Source organism: Hypanus sabinus, chromosome 12 (genome assembly GCF_030144855.1).
Source record: "Hypanus sabinus isolate sHypSab1 chromosome 12, sHypSab1.hap1, whole genome shotgun sequence".
Classification (NCBI taxonomy): domain Eukaryota; kingdom Metazoa; phylum Chordata; class Chondrichthyes; order Myliobatiformes; family Dasyatidae; genus Hypanus; species Hypanus sabinus.
Window position 1 is genome coordinate 78132526 of NC_082717.1, and position 25007 is coordinate 78157532.

The 25007-nt window shown below is 36.1% G+C and overlaps 1 protein-coding gene across 1 annotated transcript; it reads left to right on the top strand.

Annotated features, from left to right (window-relative positions):
- The first annotated feature begins 20 nt into the window (after positions 1-20).
- On the top strand, positions 21-24083 carry trmt6 (tRNA methyltransferase 6 non-catalytic subunit). The gene is made up of 11 exons (XM_059986262.1): positions 21-307; positions 2824-2951; positions 12068-12177; positions 12285-12376; positions 12831-12914; positions 14091-14215; positions 17782-18119; positions 19109-19194; positions 20046-20148; positions 20238-20324; positions 22506-24083. The coding sequence occupies exons 1-11, from the start codon at positions 132-134 to the stop codon at positions 22677-22679; spliced, it is 1503 nt and encodes a 500-aa protein (XP_059842245.1). The 5' UTR covers positions 21-131; the 3' UTR covers positions 22680-24083.
- Positions 24084-25007: the final 924 nt, after the last annotated feature.

Below are 25007 nucleotides of genomic sequence, written 5' to 3' on the forward strand. Positions count from 1 at the left end.
TCACTTCCGCTTCCGGCTTGCGCGCGCGCCCGGCCGGCCGGGGTGTTGGGTCCCGACCGGTTGTCTGTGGCGGGTTTTTTTTTGTCTTTCGTGTGGTTCGACAGCCCCGTCCGCTGCTCTATTCGGAAGGAATGCTGGAAAATGGAAATAATTTGAACATCCCTGACCGCGGGGGGGAAGGCGATGAGGAAACGGTGGCGACGTCAGCCGTGGCAGATGCACCGAGTCCCGACGCAATCTGTGAGGGACACCATGTGGTCCTAAAGCGAGACGAGGTCTTTAAAGCCGTGCAAGTGTGCAAGAGGAGGTATTTTTTGCTTTAGTACTGTACCAGTGTGTACTAGCTGGTCGTAGGTGGTGGCTTAGGGGTGTAGTTCTCGACTTCTGCTAGAACATTTTTAGTTCAATTGTTGATTTATTGTCACTTCTATTAACGACTTTAACGTTCACTTCATTGTTAAAGGCTATTATTCGTGACATTTTCTGCCTTTTAAGCAGTTGGATATTCGAGTTAATTAGGATACTAAGCTGGAAAATGCCTGTGCGTAAAATCTGTCAGTAGGAAGCAGCAGTTTAACTCTCAGCCACTTCCTGGACTTGACGACAGTGAGGAGGACCAAAAACTACAAACCAGGCTCGGTTGCATGGACTTAAACATAATGGGTGCGAGCATTTTGATTACCCTACGCATACGCATGTGCATCCTTTTCTCTCACACAGAATTTGTCCTTGTGCCTATGATGGAGCTGGCTGAGTTTACAACCTTTTGCGGCTTCTTTAGATCTTAAAAACAACTTATAAAGCACCTTCAGTTCGAAGTGCTTTACAACGGTATAAACTGCAAGCATGAAAATAAAAATTAAACATGAAAATAAAAGACAAGAAGATGTTAGTTAAAAGTTAAATAAGTAGGCTTTGATCCGCCGTTTAAAAGTGTAAACTGACTTTACATCCCTTATAGCTTTAGGTATTGAATTCCACTGTTTAGGAGCATAGTTGAAAATGAATAGTTGACCTGCCAATTATCTTTTGTAGTTTAAATTTAAGAGAGGCGGAAAAAGACTTGAGAGCTCTTGCAGGATTATTCTGTAATGTACTTCAGTCCCAGACCACTGAGTTTTAAAAACAAGTAAGAGATGTTTAAAATCAATTGTAAAAGATACAGTAAGTCACTGCAGAGTAGCTAGAATGGGAATGATCAGTTTCTTCATCCTAGATCTTGTGCATTGGAGCCTCCAAGCCAGGCTGTGATGGATCCAGTCAGAATATTCTCCACTGTTCAATTGTAGAAATTAGCTAGAGTCTTTGGTGACATACCAAATCTCCTCAAGCTCCTAGAGAGGTATAGCGTGCATTTTTCGTAATTGCATCAATATGTTGGGCCCAGGATAGATCTATAGGTTGACACATCAGGGTGTGCAGTCTCGTGACTTGATTGTGGTGCTCAGCTACTTGTAGGTTAACTTCCTGTTTTAATGAACAAACACACTAAACATCTGTTTATTCACCTTTATCCTGCTACTTAAAATATTTATTTCCTTGACAGAGAATAGTCAGTTTAACATTTACACCCTTTTGCCTACTGAACCTATTTCTGTCTCTTTGAGAATCTTTATCTTCTCTTGCAAGTTACTTTCTCACTTGGCTTTGTATCCGGAGCAAATCTGGATAATTTATTCATTTTAATCTCACTTATTAACATGCTAAGAGCCCAGTACTGAACTTGTGGTATCTTACTATTTATTACCTGTAAGAAAGTTTATTTACACCTCAAGGATCTGAATTAAATGCAGGCAATGGAACTAGTTTACAAACACTAGTTAGGATCTTGCTCAGCATGGATGAGTTGGGCTGAAGGGCCTGTTTCTCTGTTGACTCTCTGACTTCTCTGTCTGTTAATACATTACTCCCAACTGCATATAAATGTAGGTAAGATTGAAGACACAAGGTTTTTACCTAATCAGCTGTCTTTAAAAATTCAAATGTACAACATTGATTCCCACCTATTTTTCCTGGTAGTTGCATCTTCATAAAAACAGTCATCCAATCATGGTGTAGCCAGTCAGATAATAAATCTTCCATTCATAGAACCATGAGTATTCTGAATGTTGTGTTACCTTTTTTCATGTAAAAGATTTATTACTCAACTTTATTTACTCAATTTATTACTCCTTACTCAAGGCAGTAAGATCTTCTTTGTTACTTTCCTATCAGTTGAGATTTTTGCATAATTTTCGGATTTTTGGAAATCGTCCCAAATTACTCTCCATTTTGCTGGTCACCCATTAAAACACTGGGGAAATTTTTAGCTTTCTATAACTTGTATGTTTAAATTCTCTCACATCTTAAACTCATTTGTTTACCATTATTTTTGATGCTTTATTTCATCTTCTTAATTAAATTTTGTAAGTTCCATCAACTGGAAAAATTATTCAATAAAGTAGCCAATTCTTAATTTGCAGACTGGAGTCTGTTTTTGCTGCTTTCCCTTTTGCTGAGTCCATCAACTCAATAGTGCAACTAATTTGTTAATAATGCATTTTATGTTGTCTTAGCATGGAAGTGCTTTTGAATGCTCGAGTAGTTCAATTATTTTGTATTATACTACTTTTAAACCTCTTTTTTTAAAATAAGTGCTATTGATTTCAATATTTTAAGTTACACAACTACTCCTGGCATTAAAATTACTTGGATCCAACCCAATGTTCATGATATGCTGAAGTGTGTTCTTGAGGTTTCAAAAGTATTTTGGTGATGAGACTTGAGATGAAAAAAATAATTTTCAGGTCAGAGCCTAATATACTGCAAACATTTTCTCTCCAGAAAAATCATCTTTGAGAAGCAGTGGTTTTACTTGGACAACGCAATTGGACATAAATATGGCACAACTTTTGAAGTTTCGGCCGGTGGGGCACTGCAACCACGTAAAGCAGAATCTGAAGAAATTGAAGGTAATGACAAGCTTTTGTTTAGAATCTTGATCTGAGTTATACCTTCTGCAGCTTAGTGCCAGTGGTGCTGTTGATTTGCAATTATGGAACTAAAAGGAAGAGGAGTGAATTTGCTAACAAAATTAAGTATGATTTATTTGTTCCTTTTATTTGGGGAAAGGGGAAAAATGTGCTTTATTTTTGTCTGGGGGTTTGTAAGAGTATCAACAATAAGATGTTGCTCGTAAGATTGTGTGTTCAATCATAGAAATATGGAGTACACAACTACAGTTGCAAGAAGAAGTTTGTGAACCCTTTGCAATCACCTGGTTTTCTGCATTAATTGCTCATAAAATGTGGTCTGATTTTCATCTGTAACAATAATACAAACACATTCTACCTAAACTAGTAACTCACAAACAATTGTACTTCTCGTCAATACTTAGTACACCTTTTAAACAATCACAGTCTAGGTTAAAAAAAAGTATGTGAACCAATGGGGTACTGCCTTCTACAAAAGCTGTGCAAAGTCAGGTGTTCCAATCAATGAAATGAGATTGGAGGTATGGGTTGTAGAGGTGCCTCGCCCTAATTTTAAAAAAAAGTCAGGTTACTGACAGCCTGCTCTTCTCAAGAAAGATCTCTTTATGTGCAACATGCCTTGATCAAAACAACTTTCAGAGGACCTTAGAAGAAGAATTGTAGAGATGCATGAAGCTGGAAAAGGCTGCAAAAGCATTTTTAAAGACCTGAGTGTTCATCAGTCCATAGTAAAAGAAATTGTCTACAAATGGAGGGAATTCAGTACTGTTGCTGCTCTCCTTAGGAGTGGGCAACCTGCAAAGATCACACTAAGAGCACAACTTGCAATGCTGAATGAGATGAAAAAGAACCAAACAGTAAGAACAAAAGACCTGCAAAAATATCTAGAACTTGCTAATGTCTCTATTCATGTGTCCATTGTAAGAAAAACACTGAACAAGTATGGCGTTCATGGAAGAACACCATGGAGGAAGCCACTGCTCTAAGAAAAAAATCGCAGCACGTCTCAAGTTTGCAAGAGACCACCTGAATGTGCCACAATGTTTCTCGGACAATGTTCTGTGGACAGATGAGACAAAAATTGAACTTTTTGGCAGAACTGCCAACTGCTATGTTTGGAGGAAAAAGGGCACTGCACATCAACACCAAAACCCATCCCAACTGTGAAGCATGGTGAAAGGAGCATGAAGTTTGAGACTGCTTTGCTGCCTCAGGGCCTAGACAGCTTGCAATTGTTGAGGGGACAATGAATTCAAAATTGTATCAAGACATTTTACAGGAGGATGTCAGGGTAGCAATCTTGTCACCTAAAGCTTAATAGAAGTTGAATGATACAACAAGAGAATGATCCAAAACACAAGTAAATCAACAACAGAATGGATTAAAAAGAAGTAAATTCGTGTTTTGGAATGGCCAAGTCAGAGTCCAGACCTTTCACCCAATTGAGATGTTGAGGACTCCGCCTCCTATTTACGGGCATGTAAGACACAGTCGCTTCTTATCCGCCTTTAATTTCTCCCTTTTCTGACTTAAACTTTGAAATTTCAACTTTATTCAGTTCGGATCTGTAGAGTAACAGTTATAATTATGGCTACTCTCAGAAGCGCAAAAAGAAATCTGGACCTGGGCAATGGGAAGCCCAAAAAAGCTGACGAATTCTCGGAGGAACCCCTCTGGGTAAAGAGACTAGAATCTCAAATCAGCAATATCAGCATTGAGATAACTCAATTAAAAGAGAAATTTGAAGGAAAAATTGACTCTCTGAGCCTTGATCTTAAAGAAGTTAGTCGAAATGTTGCTGACCTTTCTTCTCGTTGATCTCAAAGCTCGATCATGTTGGAATAATACTCGAATTGTTGGATTAAAAGAGAAATCAGAATCAGCCGACACACTGGATTATTTCGCAAAAATGTTTCAGTCTTTATTTCCGGAGGTTTGTTTACAGCCTTCAGATATCGAAATGGCTCACTGAATCGGCACTTTAAAATTTTTGGATCAAGGTTAAAAACAGACACATTGTTGTGCGTTTTCTCTGTATCAGAGACAAAGACCGTATTATTAAGCTTGCAAGGAAAAAAAAGACTTTCAGTATCAGGATTCCGATACTTTTTTGAAGATTTTCCACACAGAGTTGTTAAGAAGCATGCTGGATTTGCATCGGTTATGAAATTAGTATATCAAAAAAAGCTCTTCCCACTGCTTCAGTACCCAGTGAAATTAAGGCATTTGTCAAAAAGTCTGGCGTTCATATTTTGGATGATCCAGCTGAAGATTGAGTTTTATTAACTCTACCTGATGCATCTGATGACGAGTCTGAAGCCTGAAGCTTGAATGATTTATAAAGTTTTGATTGTCTCGCGGTGTGAAGAGTAATGAGATTGGAAGATTTGATGGTTACAGAAGTCTTTTCCTTAAAATGCATTTTTATGCATTTTTGGATGGCTTCAACTTTAGAAGACATAGCAGGAGAACTGTTGATAGACTGTAATAAGTTTGAACCATTTAGAATTTTTTTCTGCAGCATTTAAATGAATTAATTGTTTTTTTTTGTTTCCTATGCTTTTGTAAAGATCTTTTAAGTAATTATTTGGATTTCCTTATGTTTTAAAGATGGACTGGACAATTTAAAGATGGCGATTGTTTTTCTTTGGTGCAAATATTTCAGGAATTGTTTTGGATGTGTTTTTCTTCCCTTATCTAATGTTATGAAGGTTACTTTCAAATTGAAGGTTGTTTTTTTTTACAAGAAAAACACTTTCCTTCCAAGTTAATTATGTTGAGATATATGTTGACTGTAATGAGTTTTATGTTCAGTAGAGGGAGAAAGATTATTTTTTTCTCTTTTTTACTTAAGTGGAGTTTGCATTTGCATTTATGCTTTTCTTGGGGCTTGTGTCGTTTGATATTGACTTGTTTCTGGGCTTTGTAGTTTGGGTGGGATTTTTTTTCCTTTTTTTCATTTTTTTCCCCCAATGTGGAATCCCGGAACATACGCCAATTATTTTTATTGTTGTTCGTCTCTGCCATTTTCGACTACCCTATCCTGGCATGCGTCTAACTACTCTTTTTGGATACAAAGCTCCATGATGATATCTAAACAGTTAAATTTTTTAACTTGGAATGTTCGCAGTTGGTATCATCCTATTAAGCATAAGAAAACATTTAAAGTTATTAACCGGTTCCAGCCTAATAAAATCTTTGCTCAAGAGACACGTATCAGGTTATGTGATAAAAATCGATTTTTTTTTAAATTTTGGAAGGGTCCTCAGTTTCATGCAAACTCCTAGAGTAAAACTAGAGGTGTCTCTATTTTTATTGCTTCCAATATTCCTTTTAATCAGGAGGATATTATAGCTGATATTAACAGTAGATTTTTGATTGTTAAAGGAATAATTTGTAATAGGAAAATAGTTTTGCTTAATATTTATGGGCCAAATGTTGATGATCCCTCATTTTTAAAGCTGTTTTTGCTCTATTACCTGATTTAAATGAATATATGTTATTAATGGGTGGTGATTTTAATATTTTTCTAAATCCTTTAATGGATAAAGTCATCATCCAAATATCAACTCCCTAATCATTCTACATCACTTACTAATTCCTTTTTAATTGATTAATAATATAGGAAACATCTCTATGTTAGTAATTTGGGATACATTAAAAGCTTATTTACGTGATCAAATTATTTCGTATATAGCTAAACTGAAGAAACAAACAAGAATGGATTTAGATAAAATTTCTAAACAAATTAAAGAATTAGATAACATCAATGCAATCTCTCCAAATGTTGTTTCATTTAAAAGAGTAGAATTACAATCACAGTATAATTTATTACTAGCATAGCCTATTGAAGGATATTAGCTTAAATTCAAAACTCAATTTTATATTTTTGGGGATAAAAATAATAAGCTTTTAGCTTCTCAATTAACAGCAGCTAGAGCTAAAAGACAAATTTTAAAGATTCGTAAAAATAATAGAGATATAGCAAGTAACCATGAGGACATTAATAATACTTCTCAAGATTTTTACTCTGATCTTTATAGATCTCAATTTCCTGCAGGTTTCTCCAAAATGGCTTTTTTTTTTATATAAGATTAAATTTCCACAAATTTCTGTTAAAGATCAACAGATGCTTGATGCTCCAATTACCGAGCATGAAATTCAGAAAGCTATTTTATCAACGCAATCAGGTAAAGCTCCTGGACTTGATGGTTATTCAGTGGGATTTTACAAAAAATTTGAAAGATTGCTTTCTCCATATCTTTTGGAAATATTAAATGAATCCTTTGAGATGGGTAATTTACCTTTTTATGAAGCATCTATTTCCTTAATTCTTAAAGAAGATAAAAATCCTGTTGATTGTTCATCATATAGACCTATTTCACTATTAAATGTGGATGCAAAAACTCTCTAAAATAATGGCTAATCGCTTAGAAAATATTTTTAACTAAAATCATTTCTACGGATCAAACGGGCTTTATTAAAGGCCATTACTCTTTCTCAGAAGTTCAGAGATTGATGAATATTATATATTCATCATTATCTAAGCAACCTCAATGTGTTATCTCTCTCGATGCAGAAAAGGCATTTGATAGAGTTGAGTGGCCATATTTGTTTAAGGTATTAGAAAAATTTGGTTTTGGTAATAATTTCAATAGATGGATTCAAATGATTTATGAGAATCCTATTGCCACGGTCATTACTAATAACTGCAGGTCTTTCTCACTTTCTTGTGGCATTAGACAGGGATGTCCATTAAGCCCTTTATTATTTAATCTTGTATTGGAGCCTTTTGCTATAACACTAGGTGAAGCTAAAAATATTCATGGTATCTCTATGAATTGAACCATACATAAGATTTCTCTTTATGCAGATGATCTTTTGGTTTATTTGATCTATTTCAAATCTTGAGGAATCAATTCTTAATCTTTTGGAAACACTTAAAGATTTTTTAAATTTTCAGGATATAAACTTAATTTGAATAAAAGTGAATTGTTTCCATTAAATGTCCCTGTTAGTATATATAATGATATTCCTTTTAGAATTGTTAATACATTTAGATATTTAGGTATTATAATTACTAACAAATATAAAGATCTCTATAATGCGAATATAGTTCCTTTAATGGATTCCATGAAACAACTATTTTCTTGATGGAATCCACTTACTCTTTCTTTAATAGGTCATATTCATGCTGTGAAAATGATGATTTTACCTAGATTTTTATATATTTTCCACAATATACCTATCTTTTTAACTAAAAAATGTTTCAATCAAATTGACTCTCCTATTTCTTCATTTATTTGGAACAATAAGAGACCAATAATTAATAAGTAACATTTACAAAAATCTAAAAAAGCTGGTGACTTGCACTTCCTAATTTAAGACTATTATTGGGCTGTGAATATCAGAAAATTATGTTTTTGGTTATATTGGCTCGATAAGAACCAACAACAATTATGGGTTGATTTGGAATTGAAAGCTGTTAAACAATTTCATTTAACTTCAATTTTAGGAGCTCCATTACCTTTACAGCTCTCTAAAATTCCAAATTTAAATCTTTACCTGGTTATTAAACAGTCCGTATGGATTTGGGTTCAGTTTCGTAATTTTTAAAATTTTAAACAATTTAAGTTGTCTAGTTTTTTATATCGAAACTTTTCATTTAAACCTTCAACAACTGACCCCATTTTTCTCCTATGTGAAAATAAAGGGATCCCTTCTTTTACAGATTTATTTTGTGATGGTCGATTGATGACCTTTGAAGAGTTAATTAACAAATATTCTCTTGCTCATACATATTTTTGCAATTTTTTCAGGTTAGACATTTTTTACAACAATATTTACCTAAGTTTCCATATTTACAGGATTCTGATTTGTTGGATACCCTTTTGAAATTGAATCCCTTAATGAAAGTTTCCATTAGCAGAATTTATAATTTATTTTTGTTACAAAAAGAGAACCTATCACTAAAGATTAAACAAGATTGGGAAAGAGTACTTAATATGACCTTTGTTAATGAAGATTGGCTTTGTGTTTTGAAAAACGTAAATTCTTCTGTATGTACCAACCATTGTTTAATGCAATTTAAAATTGTTCACCGTTATTATTTAACAAAGGAGAGACTATCTAAAATATTTCCTAGTATAGACAACTAGATGCGATAGATGTAAAACTGAAGTAGCTACTTTGTCACATAAGTTCTTGTCATGTACTTCATTAAAATAATTTTGGAAATCTTTATTTTCTACGATTTCTAAAGCTCTGAAAATTAATTTCCAACCTAATAGATTGACTGTTCTATTTGGAATAGTTCTGCATCATATTCAGGCTATTTCATCTTCAGATCAACATGTAATTGCATTTGTTACACTACTGGCAAGAAGGGCTATTTTATTAAAATGGAAAGATATTTATTCCCCTACATTAATTGAATGGTTTTCTCAATTAATGTTATGTCTTAGTTTGAAAAAAATAGAAGTAGAACTTTTGATCCTCGATTTGATTTTGAGAGAAGATGAGGTTCTTTTGCCAAATATTATCATTTAATTTGGATTATGCTATATGGTTTCATTCCAATTTTTTTTTTATAAATATGAAATGGCGGTTGAGGACTTTTTTTTATATTTAGATGATGGCCAAACGTATTGCTCCAGAGGGTTGATTCCTAATGGGTTTTTTCCCCTTTTTTTTGTTAGTGAGGGCTTTTTTCCTAGTTAGACGGGGTTCTTTTTTTCCCCTTTTTCCTATATACACATTAAAAAAAAATCTTTTTCCGTTTTTATATATTACAATCAGCTTTTTTTCTTCAGCTTTATTAATTGTATGCATATTAATCTGTTGAAGTTTTGTATCATTTTGTAGTTGTAAAAGATTATGTAGCAATAAAATGATTCTAAAAATAAAAATGAGATGTTGTGGCATGACCTGAAGAGGGTTGTTCATGTAAGGTATTCCTGAAATATTGGTGAATTGAAATAATTTTGCATGGAGGAATGATCTAAAAGTCCTCCTTGCCATTCTGCAAGTCTGATCAGCAGCTACAGGAAATGTTTCGGTGAAGGTATTTGTTGCTAAAGGAGGTTCTACCAGTTATTAAATGCAAGGGTCACATACTTTTTGCAGCCTGAACTGTGAATGATTAAACAATGTGTTCGATATAGACATGTAAAGTGCAGTTGTTCATGTGTTATTAATTTAGGCAGAATATTTTTGTCTATTATTGTGACCTAGATGAAAATCAGACCACATATTATGAGTAAAACCGGATATTTTAGATTCAGATTCAGTTTATTGTCATTTAGAAACCACGAATGCAATGCAGTTAAAAAATGAGACAACGTTCCCCCAGAATGACATACAAAAGCATATGACAAAACAGACTACACCAGAAAATCCACGTAACGTTTGGTAATCCCCAAACCAGAGTCCGGAGAGGCTGCTGCGTATTAATATCGCGATCCCCGGAAAGGAGCTCCAAATTCACCAGACAAAAACAAGACCAAAAACTAAAGCTACAAGACCTGCACAAAACCACATAATTACAAATTACAACATATAGTTACAAAATTGCAAACAATAGCATAATTGATTTAAAAAAACAGACTATGGGCACAGTAAAAATAGTCCAAGATGTTAAAGGACTGTAAGTTCAAAAGAAATCACCACAGTGTCCTCAAGTCCTCAGGGTCCCGACAGACTTGCCATCCCACGCCGGCGGCAGAAGGGAGTACCCCCACTATGGACTTCCAAGGCGCCGCCCGACTCAGCCTTGCAGACGCAGCACACACCGAAAGCGACCTGAGTCCGTCAAAAGGACTCCGAGCCGATGACCAGCCCCTCCAGCACAGCTTCTCCAAGCACCATCATCTGCCGAGTGTATTAAGACGGCCCCCGCCAATGGCCATCAGCAACGTGACCCCATGGACTGGGGGCCTGTTCTTCCCAGCAGAGTCCTGGACCTCACAGCAGCAGCAGCAACTAGGAAGGTCTTCCTGGAATTTCCCAATGTTTCTCCGTGCTTCCACGTCCGTTTTCAATCGATTATGATTGCACACGGCACCCCACTTCACAAATAACAGATAATCAGTTCCGGAGTGGCCGCTGCAAGCTGCGTTGCGCCACCATCTTGGATCAAGTGCCAAAGGGTTCACAAACTTTTTCTTGCATGGTTCTATACTTGGCACCATGTGCAATGGAAGAGTTTTATAATGATGTGTCAGATCAAATAGGGTGCTGGTTATTGCAAGATCGCATCCCAAATCTTGGGTAGCACAAACACCCTAACTAAGTCCATCAGAGAAGGAAATCTACCATCTTTCGTGGTCTGACCTATATGTGATTGCAAACTATCCAATGTGTTTGATGCTTAATTGTCTCCTTGGTTCAATGGCAATTGGGAATAGGCTATAAGTATCAACATTTTGCCAAAGATGTCTGTGCTCCTTTAATGAATAAGACAAATTTTATTGGTCCTATGGCTTTGTGCTAATTATTCATGGAAAAATTGAGTAAATATTTATATAATTGATAGCAACATTCTCATTTAATTTACTGCAGATACAATGACATAAATATTTTTTAAATATTTAAATTATACAAATCTTAAAATTCTATTTGGATGTTTCTGATCACCAGATGCATACAGAAGTGGTTGGTAGTCTAGGGTTCTGTTGCATTGGCCTAGTCACCACTTCTCACAGAATGAATCAATGCAGGTGAAGCCTCAAGCTCAATTAGTCCTGCAGGGCAGCAAAAATTAATGGTGGAAACCACAATCAATGGTAGGGTGTAGGCAGGAATGCAGAATTGAGGTATTAGCTTGATCAGCTATGAACTTATTGAATGACAGATCATGCTTTATTGTGCCATATGGCCTCTTTTGAATTTGTATGGGTGTAACTCATGGCACAGCCCAGTCAAACATCATCAGGCCCAAGATGTCTTCTGAATTCCCAATTGTTATTAAATTAGCTAGAATGCCTGTATCTTGAAAGATTAAACAAATGAGTGAAGCAAAATGTTTGTTCACCTTCACAATGTAAAAAGAATTTGAGTGCTTTTGTTTTGGAACATGACACATTTGTTTACTACAGAACTCAACGAAGCTGGTATTGATAATAGAAACATAATTGATGATGGCAAGTCTCAGAGGCTCAGCAGAGACGATATTGAGGCACTTAAAGGACAAGGCTTGAAAGGGCAGGTAGGAATTATTTTATACTATTGAGGATGGGCAATTGCAAAATGTTAAGTTTACGACTAGTATTCACAAAAAACACTATTCTTCAAAGCAATCTTTTATTTTTGCAGGATATTGTTCAACGATTAATAGAAAACAGCACAACATTTAGAGATAAAACTGAATTTTCTCAGGAAAAATATATCAAGAAAAAGAAAAAAAAGTAAGGTCATTGAATGAGGGATTAGGAAACAATTCTTATTTTCACCAAATTTTCATCTTTCCTTGGTATAATTTATAAATCAGTGGAGGGGGTGGTTGGGTGGTGGATAGTGATACCAGTTTCATGTATTTTGATTGTTTTTTTTTGTTAATTGTAATAAACAGTAGGAATTGTATTTTGAGGTCAGTTTTTCCTTTGGTAAAATCCTGATTCAGTGGCTGGCATTACACTGCAATGAATACAGCATATGTAGTTAACCAATGCATTGCATTGATACAAGATGTAAGCAAATTTCTGAATACTTGCATGGCAAACTTGTTTGTCTTTATATGTGGAAGCAAATAGTTTGTGTAATTAATAATTAATAGTTAACTGTTTTTGTAAAACAAAATTTTAAATTGTCTCCCAGATGGTGAAATCCAGACCCTGGTAAACTTTTGTACTTGGTTCACAGGTATGAAGCATTTATCACTATCTTGAAACCCACTGCAAGAATAATGGCAATGATGTATCATTCCCGTGAACCAGGTAAAATTTGGTGAGTGATTGTGCTGATATTTTTTCTCATTCATGTTTAAAACATATTCCAGACCAGTCACTGCTGTTTTAGATTATTTCAACAGCTGCTATTTCACCATAAGTAAAGCAGTTTGATAGCTTGTTATAAAAGTCTCTGGTGTGACTAATGAAGATTTCTTGATTAACATGTAGTGAACTTACTGTCTCAATTGTAGGGCTTGTAAATGGGTTTATTGTGCACTCAGGCTGTGCTATCTTCAATCACTTTACATAGAAAGATTAGTTTTAGCTTAGAATTGAAGGTTTGTAATATTATGCCTTTGAAAAGTGATTTTTGTTTTGGGGAAAGGCACAAGGAAGAGAAAAGCAACCTATTTGGCTTAGAAATCAGTCCAATTTTTCCACTAAATTTAATCTATTATTGTATTGGTTCCTTGGGTATCTTTAATGAGTGGAAAATTTATGTCATTTGTGTTGTATGAGGCCCGCGTCATCAGAGTTGACCATCGATGTTGCGTCCTAGATGCTGAGATATGCCAACCAGGACAGCATGATATAGACAGCAAGCTGTTGCCTATGTCGCAAGCTCCCTTCTCCATGTGTCTGATGAACCCGAAGGAACAGCAGAGACCAATACAGTTTGGTACCAGCAGCATTCGCAAGAGTTGCCAGTCAGCATTGAACTCGACATAGGACTGCATTAGGGACTTCAGCTCTGGATTTTTCCCTTGGGATTTAGTCCCGAAGCCTTCCCTATGAGTGGGTATAGCCGTAAGACAGTGGAAGTTTGATATCATAGTTTTCCTTCGCCTGGATGAGCTGCCACCCACAGCTGATGAGCCCCATCTGCCTGAAGTGACTGGTTTTAAGGCACCGATAACCTGTCTTTGCCCCTTCTGGCAGTAGGAATGGTTCCACTTGGCTTAGTAGCTAAGCCACATGTGAAGGCCGGGAGCTGGACGTGGTTGTCAAAGGCTATTTGAGGTGCAGACCATTGGGAGCATTTAATAGGTAGCAGGAGCTTCTCCCCATTACCACCACATTCCTCCCCCACCCCCAGTTATAACAACCTTAAGAAACCCATTTGTGTTGAATACCACTAAGTTAATAGTGCAGTACTTTCCAAAATGATTATGATTAATTGTCTGACAATGCCATTTTAAAAAAAAACTATTAACTAAACATTCTTTTCCAGCCATTTACGTTATGACACCCTGGCACAGATGCTCGCATTTGGGAATATCCACGCTGGCTGCAAAGTAATTGTAGTGGAAACATGTGCTGGCCTGGTACTAGGCTCTGTAATGGAAAGGTTAGGAGGTAAAAAAGAAATCTAAATATGCAGACTTCTAATGTGAGGATTTCTAATGTTGCAGACGTATTTCTTTTAAAATTGCATTGTCGTCTTCCCCCATAACAACCCTCTCCCAACTCCCTGAGAACTCTGTTGAACAAAGTATTCTTTATTTACAGTGAGGCCCTAAAACACAGTAGGAACTTCCACACTCAGGCCCTGTCACATTAGCCTGATTGGCTTGTAAACCTCTGCCCCTGAAAATTGGTGGTTATTGTTTATGCTGCCCGTTTAAAGTACTAAACTCTTTTTCATATTCTGAAGTATTGAAAAATATTCAAAATCTGTTATGAAATCTATTAAATTTGAAATAGTTCCATTTAATATCAGAGAATGTGTACAATATACAACCTGCAATTCTTGCTCTTTGCAGACATCCACAAAAACAGGAGTACCCCAGTAGCCCCCTCCCTCTCCCCCACAAAAGCAGCAGCAAAGCAACAACCCTCCACTTCCCTCACCCCCACTCACTTAAGCAAAAAGCATCAGCACCTGCTTATGTAAAAAAAATTACATATTTCTAAAGGAAAAAGATATTTTAAAAAACAGGCTTAATTGATCCTGAATAACCATGCAGGTTACTCTCCTCTTGTCCAACTTCAACTCCTTCTAGTCTGGAAGAAATAGAACTTTGCAGGTTACATATAACTAACTTAGCAACCTTGTTGTTAAATATTTGTTTTAATACCACTCTATCACCTCCACATTTGATGCCCTTGAGCAAATATCAGCCATTCCTACAAAACTGTGTGTCCTGCTCAAATACAACACTATCTTTGCATCACATGTATGACCCTTAGCATAAGTAGTAGTGTTTTCATCTCTGAGTGAATGTTATGGGTCCATATTGCACCCTGGAGAGCTGAGCGTAGAATTCTTGGCTGAAAGTCCAATGCATGTTTGAGTGAGCACTACATTATCTGAGCTATTACATTGAGGTATCATCAACTCTTGCAGGTACACATAAAGCTAGGAGTTCCCAACCTGGGGTCCAATGATCCTGCTGTTAATGATGGGTGCCATGGTATAAAAAGGGTTGGGAGCCCCTGATGTATGCAGTCCCATGACACTGTTTTGAAATAGAATCACAGTGATATGACTCATGTTTTCATCAATCTAATCAGCACCATTAAAACAGATGTATTTGTTGACAATAGCATTGGTGGATTTTAGTTGATGAACTAGCCACCTTGTTGTCAATGTTTATAGTAGTCATTACACTTCAAACATGCTTCATTAGGTATGGAACTCTTTGGGGTGTCCTGATATTGTCTATATTGATGCTGCTTTCAGTTATAAATGGTTTAACAGTCAATCTCCAGATCATTGCCTCACAATCTGACCCGCATGAATAGAATCAAAGGTAAACTGCACTGCTCTTAAGCCTGCCTTGACATTCATTATGATGGCCTTGATTCTCTCATTATCCAAGTCTGTAAATCTCCACCTTAAATTTAATCAGTGGCTGGCATCTATGGCTCTCTAGAGTATTTTCATCCCTTTGCATTTTTTTCATCTTATGCCCTAAAACATTGAATGCTTTATCCTACGAATATGCCCACAATTCTAATACTGTCTCAAATCACATCAACTTTTGACTAATTCTGACTCCACAGAGCAAGGGAGCTAGGCAGGCAAGTAATTAGGGAGACTTCGAGAGTATATCTCACTCCATATTCAATGCCCTGTGTTGGAAAATAATAGGCTTATTTTATCTCTGAGTAGTCTCAACTAGAATCAAGATTACAGACTGGGTAACTGGGCTGCACTAGGGAAGCAGATTAAAAGTGATTAGAGGAATGACAGGTGCTTCTGCAGCTAAAGACATGAACCCAAGATTATATTTTGCCTCTCGTTTGGGACCAAGATCAAGGTTGTCCCAGAAAGATTGCAGGGCAATTTAAAGGAAGATAAACAGCCAAAAGTCATTGTCCACATTGTTTCTCAAGCTCTAGGTAAAAACATCTTTATTGAATACAGAGGTGAAGGAAATTGCAGTGGAAGGATTTGGGGAGGGGAATGAGGAAATTCTGCAATGTGTTATTAAAAGGGGGAAGGTAATTGCACTGTAGAAAGTGTAGTGGAGATCCACCGGGATGTTGCATGGGTTAGAATGTTTCAGTTCTATGAATTGAATGGATAAGCTAGGTTTGTTTTCTTTGGAAATCAAAGTTGCATTTATTGTCATAAGCACAAACATAGAATCATATAAGCAGAAGCACATATTAAACATAAATTTTGCACACTGTAAGAAAAATTCCAATTTAATGCAAAGTGATCAAAGTACTCATAGTGTTTCAAAGATTCAAAGTACTTATATTATCAAAGTATGTATACAGAATATAACTCTGAGATTCATCTTCCTGCAGGCAGCCATGAAACAAAGAAACACCTTGGAACTTGTTCAAAGAAAACATCAAACACCCGATGCTTAGTGATTAGGGTTGTAGTAATAGGTTCTAGAACCAAATGGTTGAAGAGGAGTAGTTTTTCTTGAACTTGGTAGAATAAGACTTCAGGTTACTGTACCTCTTGCTCAATAGTGGCTGTAAAAAAAGGCAAGAGCCTGAAGTAAGACCTAATAGAAGTTTGCAAACTCATGAGGGTCATAGATAATCTCCAAATTAAGAAGCTTTTCTTCATGGCGGGAGTGTCAGTCTTACAGGGGTTTGCTTTTGCTTTAGTCAGATATTTAAAGGGAATGTTAGGAAGAACTTTTTATTTAGAGGGTAATTAAAATCTGGTAGGTGCTCCTTGACTGAATGGTCAATGCAGTTCTAAGAAATCTGTAGACAATCTCTTGAATTGGCATGGTATAGAAAGCTATGAACCAAGTGTTAGTAAAAGGGATTAAAATAAATACTTGATCTAGTGACCTATATTCTGGTATTCAGATAACTTTGGCAACTTTGTGCCTCTCATTTTACTCTGTTGGCATGGTCATGGTGGGCTGAAGGGTCTGATTCTACGATACCCACATCTTTAAATCTTTCAGTACTTTAAGAAATTCCCCTTTATTTTTCTACCAAAATGGATGACACTTTTGCACATTATATTCCATTCACCCATCATTGCCACCTAGTCTTTCTGTATCCCCTCAAAGCTTCTGTGTAGCCTCCTCGTAATTTATCACACAGTTTTGTATCATCAGTAAACTTAGCTCTATTAATTGTGATACCTTCAAACAAATCACTGATATTGATTTGCCTAGACCTAAACAGTAGTCCATAGAACCACCTATTATTTACGGCCCCCCAAGCTGAAACTAGAAAAAAAAGTTTACATTTGCTATTCTAACTTGCACATAGTTGTTCAACCATTCTTAACAATTTACACTTGTGTGTTACCTTTTCTATTCATGTTTTAGTCATCTGTTCCAGATTACATAAACTCCAGCATGCAAGCAACTCTTGTCAACTTCTAGCCTATTTCAGTAAAAATACTACAAGACAGCCCCAGATCAAATGATGGATGTATCTGAAATTAGCATACAATTTCTTATTTAACATAAACTATCAATTTTTCTCTGCAGGTTATGGCTCTGTTGTCCACATGTATCCAGGTAGCATGCCCGTTAGAGCAGCAATGGAGAACTTCGGATTTCCAAAATCATTTTACGATCACCTTTATGACTTCCCTATAAACAAACTGAACAGTTTTCTTTCTGGAAGATCTTTGGCAGAAAATGAAACATTACAGAATCAGACCAAAGTTACATTGGGAGAAGGTAATAGGAGCCCACTGAGCACACATCGAGGTGATGAGGTGCCTTGTGCTGAAACCGTGATGGATAACAACCAAGCTGGGAAAGTCCAGGATGTTGCTTTTTGCACGAAAGATAAAGACACAAATACAGATAGGAAAGCCAATGTAAGATTTGTTTCAGTAGGACATCAATGGAGAATGCTAAATTCTAATGTTTCTGATTTGTGGCGCTCAGTAATGAAAACATATATTGTGTGCGAGGGATAACTACTTCTTCAGATTGACTTTTTACTTGAAGATATTCAGTTTGGTTGATTGATGCTGAGAGCAGAAAATGGTGCCCATCCCCACTAACTTGAGCAAACATGAAGACCAATAAAATAATGTTCAGTATTTTCCTTTGTCACAATGAGGATATTTGGTTTGCATTTTATAGCTGAAATTATGTTTGAATGTAATTAACACTTAGCTCTGCTCTTAACTGTTTTGCAAGTTTGGTCTAGTGGAGAAATTGGGGTATGTACTTTAGCTGTGGCAGTGTCTCAGTCAATTATTTATCCATTCTCTCTTCATATGAGTCACAAGAGATGTTGCGGCAAATCACTGGTGTGGTAGAAATACTTGCTGTGGTGTAGACTTCCTCTCTTCAATCTATGCTGCAAATTACAGTATATATATTCTTATATTTATACTATGTGTAATGCTTGAATTTCAGCCTACAGAAATTCCCAAGTGGAAATGTTTCTTGGCAATTATGTATATAACCATTGACTTAAAACTACACTCAGAAAGTTCTAAATAGTCCCTCTTTGAATGTCCCAGCTGAAACACATCCTGGGCAACTGTTGGCAACTTTTTTTTTTAGCCCACCTCCTTTTCTGCTGAAAAAATTTGGTGGGGAGAGGATTGGAAACAGCTTGATCTTTCCCTTTCTGATAGTTCCTTACTTTCATATAGCTCCATGCTTTTCCTATCTGATTCTGGCTCTTAGTTGATAGCAGTATTGTTGATTTACTTCCTGTATGATGAGATTGATTTTAATATTAAAAAAATAAATAAACAGACAATGTGATCTTTAGGTAGGTTTTGTTTAGGCTTTTTAGAGCAAATTTATATTAACCTTTTTTTACACAAGTCAAAACATGTCTTGGCAGGTCGAAGAAAGGAACAGCAAGCAAGAAGATCGACTCAAGAAACTACAGGCTGCTGCTGCTGTGCTTCAGGAGAGAAATGCAGATGGGTCTGTTTTTTTAAAAACTCTTAGATTCTCTTGTTGAATGTCCTAACAGATTTGGTGTGCATTTGATCTGTATTTTTAAGGTGAATATATCATAGTTATGGTCATGGTCAAGGGAGATGAGCCAAGGAAAGGATCTCATTGAATCACCACTGGAGCAGTTAATTTCCTGAAAATTTTAGCAACTTTTGCTATTTTGTAGACCCATCTCCTGTGACCACCACCAATACAACTGACACAGAACAAAACCTACATGTGTTACACTCTACGCATGCTCTTTTCCCTTTAACTCTCCTTTTTTCCCCTCTCATCTCTGTGTGTGATGCCCCAGATGACATGAATTACTGCCAGCTAATATCCATTAAAGGGCTTTCTCCAACATGTGCAGTCTTTTTAAGTAAATTTTATTCATTTGAAAATGAAACTCTGACCCCAGACCACTCCCTTCCATGAAATCTATGGTAAGATCAGAGATTTTATGAATACCTGTCCATTTGTAAGTTATTTATAGATGTGCATAATTGCTTGTTTGCAGCAATCGCTTCTGATATAGCTTGTCATGTTTGAATGTACTGTAATGTCTTTTGGTATCTCTTTCCTAAATCTATGCTTTCACTTCATTTCTATCATTAAAATCTATTTTTAACCAAGTTTTTGCTGGTACAATTATACTTTGTGAACTAGCTTGGGACATTTTACTTTGTAAAGGCATCATTCAAAAGCAGTTTACTGGTAATGGCAGCTCTATGGAAATGCTGTGTGCCCACTTTGCTTTTCATATAGAACAATTATAGTAACCAGCTAACCTCATTTAAATTAAAATTCTTATTGCTTATTAAATTTTGATGTTTTAGGTTAATTATTGCAAGTCGACTATATCCTAGTCCCTTACTACTTTCTCTTCTGGAGTTTGTGGCACCATCCAGACCATTTGTCATCTACTGCCAATACAAAGAGGTAAAGACTAGATATTTGATACATAATTAGTTTGATTGCATATTTAAGAGCATAGCTGAATTCACTGATTGTTTTCTTACACTGTCTAGCCATTGCTCACGTGCTATGCAGATCTGCGAGAAAGAGGTGGAGTTATTAACTTACGACTATCTGAAACATGGCTGAGAGGTTATCAGGTAAATTTTAATTCATGCAGTTTAAATGTGCAATCTCCCCAGTAGAATTTCAGAAACAGATTTATGGCATCTTCAATTTTTATTAAATCTTCTTCAGGCTTCAAAGTAAATTTTATTATCAAAGTGCATATATTCACCATATACAATCCTGATATTTATTTTCCTTTGGGCATACTCAGCAAATCTATAGAATAGTAACTATAACAGGATCAATGAAAGATCAGCTAGAGTGCAGAAAACAACGAACTGTGTAAATGCAAGTATAAATAAATTGCAATAAATAATGAGAACATGAGGCTCTATAAGGCACTCATGAGACCACTTTAGGGGTATTGTGTGCACTTTTGGGGTCCTTATTATAGAAAGGATGTACTGACATTGGAGAGGGTTCAGAGAAGATTCACAAGAATGATTCCAGGAATCAAAGGGTTACTATATGAGGAACGTCTAGCATTTCTTAGGATGTATTCCCTGGAGTTCAAGAGAATGGGGGGGGGCGGGGGGATCTCATAGAAACATTCCAAAAGTTAAAAGGCCTGAAGAGATTGGATATGGGAAAGATATTTCCCATGTTAGGTGAGTCCAGGACAAAAGGGCACAACTTCAGGATTGAAGGACGTCCATTCAGAACAGAGATGCAGAGAAATTAGTCAGAGGATGGTAAATCTGTGGAATTTGCTGCCTTGATTGGCTGCGGAAGCAAAGTCATTGGGTGCATTTAAGGCAGAGATACATAGGTTCTTGATTAGCCAGGGCATCAAAGGGTATGGAGAGAAGGCAGGGGAGTGGGGATGACTGGAATAATTGGATCAGCCCATGATTGAATGGCAAAGCAGACTCGATGGGCTGAATAGCGTACTAATGCTCCTATATCTTATGGTCTTATAATCAGATAAGAATCATTAAAGTGATATTATCAGTTGCAGGAATATTTCAGTGATTGATAAGTAAATAGTTATTCCCTTTTGGTCAAGAGCCTGTTGGTTGAGGGATAGTAACTGTTCTTGAACCTGGTGGTGTGGATCCTGAGGCTCTTGAGTTCCACTCACCCACAGACTAGGGGGAATTTACAGTGGCTAACTAATCTCAGATGCATTGTATCTACCATAAAGATGAATGTAAAAAATATTTAATGTGATCTTTTCAAAACCTCCTTCAGGGTGCTGATGTCACCTTGGAGTTTTGTCATCCTTTTTCAACACAAATTGTTGTTTGTTCTTGTTTTCCTTGCGACTTTTCCTTCACGATTTATTTTGTTTGCCCTCCTATACTGGAATCTGAATTTATTTCAGTATAAGACTCCACTGCCAATATTTGGCTAATTGTTTTGTCCCTTGACTTAATCAACAAAACGAATCCTGGTTATTCAACTTTCCCGTGGAACCACAGAATCTTTTCTCACTACTGAATTTTTTTTTTGCTTAATGTCATGGATTACCTCCTTAACTGTCTGTCTCTGTTTGATCCCTTTCCACCTATTCTGTCTGCCTCAACCGCTTTAGCTAACTGTGTCCTTCCTTCAGTCAAACACAGTTGTTTCTCACTCTAGTTTCCACCTCCTCAAATCTAGTGGGTAGTCATCTCAGATAACCTATGCTAGGTTGATGTAGGGACCAAGCTTAGTGAAATGGCTTTTAAATATTTTGATTGATTTAAAAATTTTAATTCTAATCTTTCTAATTTCAAACGTTTTTAATAGCTTGATCTGTTCTTAATCCATTTTATGTTTTTGAAATATATCTTGAGAACATTCCAAAATTTTAGCAGCTTTTACACTCCTAGCTAAGGCAAAGAGGTATGACTTGGTCAGTGACACTTTTTTCATCTGTTTTATGTGCAAATCTCAGTTTTCTTCCCACTGCGTCCAGACTTCATCCTCCACCTTCACTCCACTGATACCATTTATATCATGAATGACTTCTCTGTACATTCTCAGTGAAGGAATTATGAGCTAAGTCTTGTCCTGAAGATCCTCATGAAAATGAGTTTCAGAATGGCTGACTTAACACTGACTGTAAATTCTGGGCCATTGACACCTATTTACAAATTGACCAAGTAAAAACAATTACTGCTTTTATGAACAGTTATTTGAAATGTGTCACTTTATAGAAAATACACTGAATGACTTTCTAATCTTAGCTAATTATAACAGTGTGCAAATTATTTTTTCATATTTTTCAGGTTTTGCCTAACCGAACTCATCCAAAATTGACAATGAGTGGAGGTGGTGGTTATATTCTGACTGGTATCACTGTTGCTGTGGATAGAGGCAAATCTGTTGCTAGTATTCCTGAGCCACAGGAGTCTGAAGAACCTCTAGCAAAAAGACAAAAGGTAGAAGGATGTATAAGTTAGCTGTCCATCGTCCCTTCAAGCATTACCAATTATCCTGAAGCTGCTCAATACTGGAACATCATGAGAAGTTCAAGCCATGGGTTTTGAAAGAGAAATGTAAAATGGAATGTGTGCTTTTTTGGAAAGAAATTTCAAAAGGTGCACTCAGTGCAGTAAAATATATAAATGTATATCAATGTAAAATCCTTATTTTTGTGTGGATTAAAAGAGGAAAGAAAGTATTTTGGAAAATGAGCACACGCTGAAGTTTAGTTCAAGAGCAGGTTGTAGAACTCTTATGCAGACAATGCTAATAGATTATTCCATTTGTCTTGTGCTGTTGGGCCTCCAACTATAGAAAATAGAAGTCCTATTTATTCTAGATTTCTGGAATTCTAAAGAGATAACTTGCAACAGGTCCTTTGGCCCATCATCCATGCTGCCGACATCAACTCATTTATTTTAGTCATTTTTTTTTATTCCACCTACCTTCCACTGACCTACATTATCAGGGGCAATTTCAGCAGCCAATTGATGTGCAGCTTTGGGAGGTGAGATGAAATTGGAGCGTATGGAGTCACACAAAGAATGTGTTAACTCTGCACAGTCAATACTGAGGTCATGATTGAACCCAAACCTCTAGTACTGTAGCTTTTAATATGTATGTAAATCAAGTTGTGGAAGCTAATTTACTGCACTAAATGTTTTTTTACTCAGTTTTTTTTTAGGGAATTTATTTATACATTTTATAAATGTTTTCAAGAGTAATTTAACCACATGGTCCCATCATCTTAATCAACAAATGGAATTACTTCAGATTTAATCAAATTTGGCTGCATTTTGAAAGTGATTCTGTGTGTCTTTCTGATATGTCCAATTGCTTTGACAAAATACAAGGATAAAAATACCCATATAATGCTTCCTCTTTATAAATCTTGTTACTTTGAAAATTGTTTTACTCTTTAACCCTTTTCTTTTAAATTTCTGCTTTAAAATCAACAGCTGCATGTGTGTTCAGAAAGCAACTTGTATTATAAGTTAGCATGCATTGGAGACTTAATTATGTTGCTTTCTGGGTTATAAACCAAGTTCCCAAATTGTAATAGTGGTACTTTCATATTTAAAAGTACTCATTTTAAATCGCAATAAATTGTCATTTAATTTGCTATGGAAATCATTTATATACATTTGAAAGTCTTTGAGAATGTTTTGATCTATTTTTAAATTGTTTCTTTTTGTTGTCATGCAAATGATAATGTTCCTTTTGGTTTTGACTCTTTCATTTCATCGAGATGATCCTAACTATCTTAAGATCATTATTCACAGTGTTAGATGAGCCTTCACAGTTTTCACTCCCAACATTCTGTTTGCATGTGCATTCTTACAATATTTAAAATGATTAAACCATTTCTGCCATATTCCTTGTATTGTGTACGGTCGTGTAATTTTTGTCATAATGTTTTGCTTATCTAGTAACAGTGAAAGTATGCGTGTCAGAAAGAAATCCATTTTTAGTATCCATTTTACACACAAAGCATAAACAACATGGTTTAACAGCTGTTAACTCATTTATGATTGCTGATGTTAACTTGTTAGTGTTATGAGAAGGGCTGCCTAAGTGGCACAAAAGTGCACAATTCCCAGGGTGCATTTGTGGAATAAGACTCTGCTACAAGATTAAACAAATGTTTAGAGTTATAAAATGGGCAAAGGGCAATATAAAAGTTTAAAAATGATACACACATGTTTATAAAACAGAATTTATGGTCAAAGTGTGACACATCTTACAGAATTTTTGAGATTTTAATTTGGTCATGGTCATGACTATCAACAATACTATGTTGCAGTACTTCGTAAAGCTATGGGTGGACATAAACTAAGTGTTGATTCTCCAGACCTATCTTACCTCTTCAATAGCTATGTGATTAGATCTATACCCAAGTACCAAATATACATAACATTGGAGGAGGATGGTGCTTTTCTTTTCCAGTCCCTGTGCCATGCCTGTGTTGGGGGTGTCGTTGCTGTAATTGGCAAAGTTCTAAACTAGTGATTCAAAGCAAAGTAGTTTTGCATATTTTCTAGGGACTGCCAAATGTCCTCTGCATGCCTTTATTGTGAACCATTTATTGCTAAAATGTTAAATAATTATAATCTGTCCCCACTTTCAGAAAGGAGCCAAACAGACTGCCAAAAGGAACTTAAGGTAAAGGAACCTTGAGGAGATTGTGATCATAATATGACAGATTCATTCTGCAGTTTGAGAGGGAGAAGATTAAAGTCAGATGTATCAGTATTACAGTGGAGTAAAGGGAATTACAGAGGCACATGAGAGGGGAGCTGGCCAAA